Source organism: Gossypium hirsutum, chromosome D10 (genome assembly GCF_007990345.1).
Source record: "Gossypium hirsutum isolate 1008001.06 chromosome D10, Gossypium_hirsutum_v2.1, whole genome shotgun sequence".
NCBI classification, from domain to species: Eukaryota; Viridiplantae; Streptophyta; class Magnoliopsida; order Malvales; family Malvaceae; genus Gossypium; species Gossypium hirsutum.
In genome coordinates, this window is record NC_053446.1 from 6,776,894 (window position 1) to 6,786,846 (window position 9,953).

Below are 9,953 nucleotides of genomic sequence, written 5' to 3' on the forward strand. Positions count from 1 at the left end.
ATCAATAAATGTGACAAAATAACGTCTTCCTCCAAGTGATGGAGTCTTGGACGGTCTCATACATCAGAATGCACATAATCCAGAATACCTTTAGTATTGTGAATCCCAGTGCCAAATTTCACCCTTCGTTGTTTTCCCAGAACACAATGCTCGCAAAATTCAAGTTTGCAAGTCTTTGTACCTTTCAATAATCCTTGCTTGGCTAGAGTTTGCAAGGATTTTTCACCAGCATGGCCCAAACGCATATGCCACAGCTGTGTTGCCTCAGCGTCCTTCTTGGTACTCGTAATTGCTGCTGCTGTTGTCCCGACCACTGTACTACCTTGGTAGTAATACAGATTGTTCTTTCTTATGCCTTTCAACATCACCAATGCTCCTGAAGTTGCTTTAAGAACTCCATCTCGTATTGTCACAACTAGGCCTTTAGATTCTAACGACCCCAAAGAGATGAGATTCTTCTTCAACTTTGGGACATATCGTACATCCCGCAAAATTCTAGTAGATCCATCATGACTCCTCAGTTTAATTGAACCTATCCCGGCTATTTTACATGTGTTATCATTACCCATGTAAACAACCCCTTCATCTAGTTTTTGGAATTCAAAGAACCATTCCCGAATGGGACACATATGATAGGAACAACCAGAATCCATGATCCACTCATCTGCATATAATGTTGAAGATGTCATACTAAGAGAAAAGTCTGACTCTGCTTCACTATTGCATTCTGCAACATTTGCATCTTGCGGAGTCTTCCCTTTTTTCTTCAATTTTGGACAATCTTTCTTCCAATGTCCTTTTTCTTTGCAAAAAGAACATTCATCTTTGGCAACAGCTCGACCTTTGGACTTTCTTCTCTTCCCCTTAGACTGACTTTGCTGACGACCTCTTGTTACCAATGCTTCCACTGCTGCTTCACCTGAACCTTTCAACTTATCCTTTCGGCGTAGTTCATAGCTATACAATGCAGCAGTTACTTCATTGAAAGTTACTTCCGATTTTCCATGAAGTAGAGTAGTTTCAAGGTACTCAAACTCCTCAGGAAGCGATCCCAACAACATTAACGCCAAGTCTTCGTCTTCAAAAGTCACATCCAAATTCAACAAATCAGCCACCAGCTGATTAAAATTGGTAATGTGCTCGTTCATCGTGGTACCAGGAACATAACTGAAACGAAACAGTCTTTTCTTCATATGTAACTTATTTTGACTATTCTTCTTCAGAAATTTCTCCTCCAATGCTTTCCACAATTTACTTGCAGAAGTCTCTTTACTGAATGTATACTTCTGCTCTCTGGAAAGACATGATCGAATTGTACCACATGCCAATCGGTTGATGGTCTTCCATTCTTTATCATCAACCCCTTCTGGTTTTTCTTCCTCAATGGCAATATCTAGACCTTGTTGAAAGAGGGCATCTAGAAGCTCGCTTTGCCACATGCCGAAATGACCTGTTCCATCAAAAATTTCCACTGCAAATCTCGTATTTGTAGTTCCAACCCTCGACAAGATGTACGAGGTGGAAGTTGTTGCTGTGGATGGTTTTTCTTCTGTCATTTTTGCCATAGCTTCTATTTAATAGCCACCAAATGCTGAATACCCACAAGCTTTCGGAAATGTTTCTGATGTGTAAGATCAGACTAAGCTGCAAACACAGAGCATACTACAAAACCTTGGCTCTGATACCAATTGTTGCGGAAGCGACGATAATATTAATAACAATATTATCAGAAATATTTAGATAATTATTATGCCAACAATTATACTAAGAAAATTCCCAGTTAAATTGGAGGGGTCACAAATGGTCCCGCTTAAAACCCAACAACTAGACAGAACTCACTTAGATATTTATAGCAATAATAACTAAATAAATATAACCAACATAAAGCTATTAAATATAAGCAAACAAATAAGAAATAAAATACCAGAGATTTAACGAGGTTCGGCCAATTTAGCTTACGTCCTCGGACACTACCAAATCAATATTTCTTCTAGAAATATTACAAAGGAGAAGATTTTGGGATGATACAACCAAAGGGGGAGGGGTTCTATATATAACAAACCAAACCCCCTCCCTTTCTATCTTTTCCTAATGTGGGATATTGCCAATATTCAACAAAATTATCATTTCAAACACATATTTTAGGTTAAATTATACAATCAGATTCCATATTTTTTCGTTTTAAACAATTTAATTTTTTTATGCTCTTTTTAACTTTTCTTTTTTTTTCTTTACTTTTCATTCTCTTTTGTTTCTCTCTCTCTTTTCCTACCTTTTCTATTTCTTTTAACATATCAAAAGGTCGAATTGACAGTAAAAAAATAAACATGTTATGGGTTTATGGGTTTTAGTTATAAACAATGATGGGTTTCGACTTCCTTCTTTTTCATTATCAATTCGACTTCCTAATATGTTAAAAGAAATGAAAAAAGTAGGAAACAAAAGGCGAAACAGAAGAGAATGGAAAAAAAAAGTTTAAAGAATATCAAAGAAAAAAAATTTGCTCAAAACGAAAAAAATATGAGGATCGATTGTAAAATTTAACTTAAAATTTTTATTTAAAATGATGATTTATCGTGCCACGCCAACTTACCGTTATACCGTTAAGGGCTTAATGACTAAAATGTTATAACAGTGACTAAAACGTAACATTTCAAACATAAATAACTAAAATATAAAGTAAGATAAACAAAAGTGACCATGGTGTCGTTTACCCAATAAAAAAAACATAATGGCATGCTAGATTATTAACTTTTTTTAGCCAAAACAAACTTCACCATCGGGGGCGGATCCTTATGAGGCCAAGGCCCCTGCCAATTTTTGAAAAATTTTAGAAAAAATTTAATTAGACCTCCTAATTTTTTCTTTGAAATTTTTAAAAAATTCCAATTGAACCCCTCAAATTTTTAAAAATTCTCATTTATATTTTTTTAATTTTAATTAAACCCTCAATTTTTTTTTTCAAAAAGGTTCTCATTAAACTTCAAAATTTTCCCCCACTGCTTAAACCAAGGGTCTATGATTTCCCAAGAAATAAAACATCTAAACATCAACAAGCAGTGCTGTCAAAGAAAAACTAGAGTATATAACTAATAATCTCTTCAAAAAAACCTTTGATATAATAATTAAAAGTATTCATAACCCTTCCCAAAGAAGCGAAGTTGAACCCACGTCTAAATGATTACCAAATGCATGAGCTTTATTTTGGGGTAATTTTATGGTTCATTTAGTTCATCTTTGATCCTTTTGGCATGGATCCTTTCTCTACTATGAATGTTTTGTGGTGAAGTCAATGAGTGTGTTGTACTGACGCCAAAGTCTCTCCTGGAATAGGTACAAGGATGATATTTATGACCGTGTCTGGTATCCCTTCCAACTCCCACGTTCTGTTCCAATTAATACCTCATCGGATATTGATACTCAAGGCAGCGGTAATTTGTATAAACTACCTGTTGAGGTGTTGAGAACAGCTGTCCGGCCCTTTAATGGCTCCAATTCCTTGAGTTACTCATCCTCCTTTGGTTCTAGCTATGAATATAATCTCTACTTTCACTTTGCTGAACTTGAGCTTTTTGAAGATAAACAAAGAGAAATAAGTATAACTGTGAATGGTATCACGCAAGGACCTTTCACTCTTGAATACTTAAAACCATTGTCCATAAGTTTCCAGAGATTGCGGACAGTTGAAGGGAACATTTCTTTTACTATTTCTACAACAATGGAGTCTGGCCTTCCTCCAATCCTCAATGCACTTGAGTATTACCAACTTAAACAATTCACCGATTCCACTACAGACCCATCAGATGGTACCTTTTATTCTTATGAATGAGTTCATTTTTCATCCTTTTTACGAAAAGAAAATCTGCAATCTGGAATTTGCTAACCATGGATTAGCATATGAAAACATTTTTCTCTCTTATGGCTAAATGTCATTACAATTTATTTTACAGAGAGAGAAGAAAAAACAATTTTTGTATATTTATATTAGATTACCTGATTCCTTACATTTCTATTCTGAATTATCATAGTTAATGCTATCATGTCCATAAAGCATACATCAATAGAGATGACTGGCAAGGAGACCCATGCCTCCCAAAAGGCTATTCATGGAGTGGTCTGAGCTGCTATTTTGGCATTCCTCCAAGGATAATCTCGCTGTGAGTGCACTTCAAATTATCCAAAGAGTATTTATTGTAGATCAATTTCATTTTGAAGGCTTTTCTTGACAAATACAAAACTGTTAGATAACTGAATTATTTATGATAATGGTACACCACATTTTGATTCTGTGCAGGAACCTGAGTTCAAGTAAATTAACTGGGGAGATATCTCCATCACTGGCTCATCTCCTGGAGCTAGAGTCTATGTATGTATTGTACTAAACTTATAGTGTCCAAGCTAATTCAGAAACGTACCCAACCCATAGCTGCATGATATCTGGTCTAGCAACTCCTTTTAAATCCTTCACTCAACACTTCTCTTCCATGTTTGCAGATTCTAGTTTTAGGAAGTTCATGAAATTTGCATTCCACATTTGACATATTTCACCCTTTTCCTGCAGTGATTTATCATACAATGACTTGACTGGATCTGTGCCAGATGTTTTAGCAACTTTGCCAAAATTGAAATCCCTGTAAGTTTTCTTGACTGAACCGATTTTTATTTATAGGCTTTGTGATATAATATAGTATATATGCGCAATGCCTGTTTAAGAAAATTGTTAATGATATAAATATTACACTTGTTGTGTAGAAATATATCGGGAAACAAGCTCAAGGGTCCAATTCCCCAATCTCTCAAGGACAAATCTGATCATGGGTCACTGCTTCTAAGGTTCTCTCATTTCCTACACAGGCACAAATTTTCTAGCTCACCTTACTGTCAAGTTCCTATGACGCAGCTTGTCCTACATATATATATAGATAAAGAAAGAATATGATCTTTTCTTTTTATTCTTAGGTTAAGATTAGTGGCCTATTATTTCTTATGTAGATTCTCTATATCGTTTCACATTTCAAAATTATTTCTTATGGTATTATTGGATCATTTTGGTCATATTTTCAACTGATGCATCCCGGCATTTATCTGTTCCGCTGAATGGCAGTTTCGATGAAAACCAAACATCATGTCAGAGGGATCATTGTGAAGGAAATAGCAAGAAGTTTATTGTTCCAGTTGTCGTATCCATTATAGCTGCTGTGGCCCTTGTTATCCTCCTAAGCGTTCTATTCATCTTTCATAGGAAAAGAAAGAGAAAACAAACTGGTATTTTCACTCTTTTATGTCCATAAATTAATTTTCTTTTCCTTGTTATGGCTGGTTGCACTTTTTTGTATAATGTGTTTAGTTTGTTTGAGCTTTAAGTAAATATCTTATTCATCCAGAAACAAAGAAAGAAATGAAAATAAAAAGGTGAACGTCGTCGCTAATATGATGGTTTCATTTAATACTGCTTCCCTAATTGTTGTAGAAGTTGTTAATAATACTACTGCATCGAATAAGGAAGGGTTTTTGAAATCCAAGAATCAGCCATTTACTTACTCTGAGATTGTTACAATTACTGCGAACTTCGAGACCGGAATTGGAGAGGGCGGGTTCGGAAAGGTGTTCCATGGTCACCTAAACGATGGCACACCAGTAGCAGTGAAGTTGCTTTCTTCATCATCAAAGCAAGGATACAAGGAATTCCAAGCAGAGGTTAGATGTGTTGCTACCCTTTTCAACTATAAGTTTGAAAGTTTCATTTCATGTTTACATGCTCATTTGCGTATAAGATGACGTATTAATTATTTGAAATCATACAGGCGCAATCTTTGATGATCGTACATCATAAGAACCTTGTTTCTCTAATCGGTTACTGCAAGGAGGATGACCACATGGCACTTGTTTATGAGTTCATGTCTAATGGAAACCTGAGGCAGCATTTATTTTGTATGGATGATGGTATCCGTATATTCTAAGTTTTTATGCTTAGGGTGAACCGATCTTTTAAGTTATTGTCTATGCAGTTGCACGCCTAAATTCACTTTGACCACCCCTAACGGATAGCTGATGTTTTTTGCTTGCAGCGACAAATACAACTGTTTTAAATTGGAACCAAAGACTTCAAATTGCGGCAGATGCTGCACAAGGTCTAGGAACTCTTTAATTACTCAAATGTTTTCCATTCTTTTCCCTCAATTTTGATCTTTCCCCTTTACAATAGCTTTAATTTACTCATCACTTATGTTGCAGGGTTGGACTATCTGCATAATGGCTGTAAGCCACCCATAGTCCACAGAGATCTAAAACCTTCCAACATCTTATTGACTGAAAACATGCGAGCAAAGATAGCTGATTTTGGGTTGTCTAGAGCTTTCTCTACGGATACCAGTACCTCTTCTATATCCACTACCCTTGCTGGCACCCCTGGATATATTGACCCTGAGTAAGATCTAAAACTAATTGGATTTATACTTGCATTCAGATAACCCTTTCTAATCATTGCAGTAAACATCTTAGTCACGAAAAAAAAAACCTGTTACCCTTTTTTTATGTAGGTTGCATGCATCAGGAACCTTGAACAAGAAAAGTGATGTGTACAGCTTCGGTATAATCCTATTTGAGCTAATCACTGGGCTTTCTGTACAAATAAAAAACACTGAGCGCATCATGCACATAGTTGAGTGGGTGACACCTATGATTGAGGAGGGAGATATTCGAAAGATCATTGATCCTAGATTGGGAAATGATTTCGATGTCAATGCCGCCTGGAAAGCTGTGGAAATAGCTATGTGGTGTGCACAACGAACTTCGAAACAAAGACCAGACATCAGTCAAGTAATAGCAGAACTGAAGGGATGTATTGGAAGAAATGATGAGAATGTCCAAAGTGAGATGACCTCTTTGGAGATGGCGTCATACTCATATACATTTCCCGAGGCTAGGTAGTGAGAGTTCTTTCGGACCAAAATTCGTTGGAATAGTAATTGCTTAAAACACATTTTAGTAGCATTCTATGGCTAGTATGTTTATCACCAAACTCTTGGAGTGTGTGCATGTGTATTTCAAATGATACTTTTAACTACAAATCATATTTGTATATATATTCAATGATCAAGTTTTGTTTCAATACGATATTCTCGATAACAATGTTTGATACGTTAGAGAATAAACATGGTAATATTACAATGTTGGGTTAATAATACTATTTGCCTCCAAAATTGCATCAAATTATTACTCTCGTATTTAAAGATTTTTTTATCATTTTTGTAACTAAGTTTCCAAAAGTTGGACACCTCACCCTAGCGGTTATTGCCATTACAAAAATATTGTGTCATGTTATCTAATTTTATGTTTTTTTTTAAATAACTGGGAAAAAATCAGAAAAATAAAAAATGGAAAAATCTTTAAAAAAATTTAAAATCAAGAAAAATCATAAAACTTTTCCAGACTTTAAAAAACATACTTTTCTTTCTAAAATACATAAAATAAAAAATAACGAAATTTCAAAAAATCATTAAAAATATAGAAAAAAAACACACAAAATAATATAGGTATACGTGTATGTATAGTGCTTTTTATTAACGTCGTTTTCTTTTGAAATTTTTCTTTTAATTTTTTTAATGTATTTTCTAAAAAATTACTCAAGGCTTGTCACCTATTTTTTTTAAAAAAATAATTATGATCTCAATTCTATAAAATAAATAATAATGAAGTATTATGTAATTGAACTTGAAAGTTTATCTAAATTAATTTCAGATTTACTTTATTTTCATTTGAATCAATTAAAATATTAAATAACTAAAGAATAAATTTAATTTAAAATAAATATCATTCAAATGATAAATAATCTTTAATATTATATTTTAATTCTAAAAATTTTGATTTTTAACCAATTCATAATTCTTTAAATTTAAAATGAATGCAATAAAAATAATAGCCAACCACTTTTTTTTAATAAACTTCATCAGATCATCTCATGATGTACCACTTGACACTAATGATATCTGCTAGTTACAGAAGGAGCATTCAAAAATAGTAGGGGCTACCAAACAATTACTACTGTAGCAATGATATGAGTAAGAGAATTTCTTGAATTCTATTGATTAAAAAAAATCAACATATATGGATTAATGAATGTAAAGATGGAGGATGTTGTGGTTCAGAAGTAGAGAACAAGAAGTCGATCTTTTGGGGTGTCTAAGAAATCACTAAAATCTGGTTGGTTTTTTTTGGAAGAAAAAGAGTGAAGAGATGAGATGAGACTTGACCTTCTCCCATTACTATCCTCGGTTTATATATTAGGAGATCAAGATGTCCACGTGTTTAGAGCTTGTTGTTAGTGAAATCATTCTTTATTCTTGATTTCTTAAAACAGTTACGTAATTAATGAATCTAAATCTCCTCATACATTTCACGTATATCCAACAAAAAATATTTTATGCAGGCCGGAGGTTTGCCTTTGTGTTTCATGCGGAGGAATGCATGATGGAGGTATAACAGATTTCATCAACTTTGGCTTAACCTACTTGGTTTGCAGATATCTTTAAGAAATCCATTAAATTAGGAGTAGCTATTCTGAAACTTACAGCCTTCTTCCTGTTTCTATGTTACATTTGATGAATTATTGTCCATATTGTATTTATATATTTATTATGGTATAAAATTATTTATAAAAGAAATTATAAACCCGGAAATAATACATGTTTTAACCCATAATTTTTTTTATATTGCAAAAGCAACTATGTACTTTTAAGCACAATCAAGCTCTCATCCAACGATAATCATAACAATGGAGCCAATGCGCCTTCGAAAAGAAAAAAAAATCTAATTCCATCAAACAGACATCTATTAACCTGGTAAACCACAAGGTCATATTAATTAAGGAAGCCACTCTAGAAAGCAAGTTAAGATGCGCTTTGTTGGATACTTAACCTTCTTTTCTGAGGATGAATGTGCTGTCTTTGTACCAAAACAACATTAAATAAACTTTTTTTCCCTCTGTATTTTTTGCAAAATAACTCCTGCACATGCAGTTGCTCTTTCGTTCCAGACCATGAACGTCACTGCTCTTTTATTATCATCCCAAGGGGACCTAATTAGGGGCTGGTGAGGGTTTTTTTAAATTTTAAATTAGTAAAAGTAAAATTACACTTCGATTCTCTTAAAAATAATAAAATTTTAATTTAATCTTTTAACAATTATAAAGATATAAGCTATTAAAATAGTAAAATTATATTTTTACTATTATAAAAATTACAATTTAATACACAATTTCATAAATGTAAGCTTCTCCCATCTATTCATTTTATGACTAAACAGAGATTTTAAAAAGGAAAAAAAAACCTTAAAACGAAAAACAAAAAAATGGTTAACATCTATCTATGTAAAATGTACTACATGAATGATAATAATATTCATTTGAACTACTCTCATTTATTGGCCTTTATCAACCCCCGTCTTCCTTCATTCATCACATGCTAGTCTTGTTGGGAAGAAACCGAACAACCGAAACAAAGCGAAAGCACAACCGGTGTTCTTTCTCTCCTTATAACTCTTGTCAAAAATTATGGCAAGCACAATAGCACAAGATATGTTCTCTAGCAACCTTAATCAACCACAAATCAACTAATGCAACCACAACAAAAATAAATAGAGACACCGATATTTTTACGTGGAAAACCCCTCTAAATCAAGGGTAAAAACCACGGGACTTTAGAGTCCGATAAAGAGCTCTACTATCATCAAATGTTCGACTACAAGATCACAATATCAAGCCTACAACAAGCATTCAACTCCGACAAGGCTAACAATATGTAATCTTTAGCAAAAGAGAGAAAAATGAGAGAACATCACCAAAAAACGTAGCTGCTGAAAAATGGGTATTTCCGACGCTAAAAGACTCGGATGAAAAATCCGACCGTACAAAGTCAAGAACACCTTATCGCCTAGCTGCTGTCCAAAAATCAGCT

The 9,953-nt window shown here is 33.8% G+C and overlaps 1 protein-coding gene across 1 annotated transcript; it reads left to right on the forward strand.

Moving 5' to 3' along the window:
* The first annotated feature begins 3,177 nt into the window (after positions 1-3,177).
* Positions 3,178-7,111, forward strand: LOC107915668 (probable LRR receptor-like serine/threonine-protein kinase MEE39). The gene is made up of 12 exons (XM_041103219.1): positions 3,178-3,209; positions 3,334-3,806; positions 4,031-4,157; positions 4,295-4,366; positions 4,562-4,633; positions 4,753-4,833; positions 5,105-5,265; positions 5,471-5,697; positions 5,805-5,943; positions 6,069-6,131; positions 6,235-6,427; positions 6,540-7,111. The coding sequence occupies exons 1-12, from the start codon at positions 3,178-3,180 to the stop codon at positions 6,928-6,930; spliced, it is 2,031 nt and encodes a 676-aa protein (XP_040959153.1). The 3' UTR covers positions 6,931-7,111.
* Positions 7,112-9,953: the final 2,842 nt, after the last annotated feature.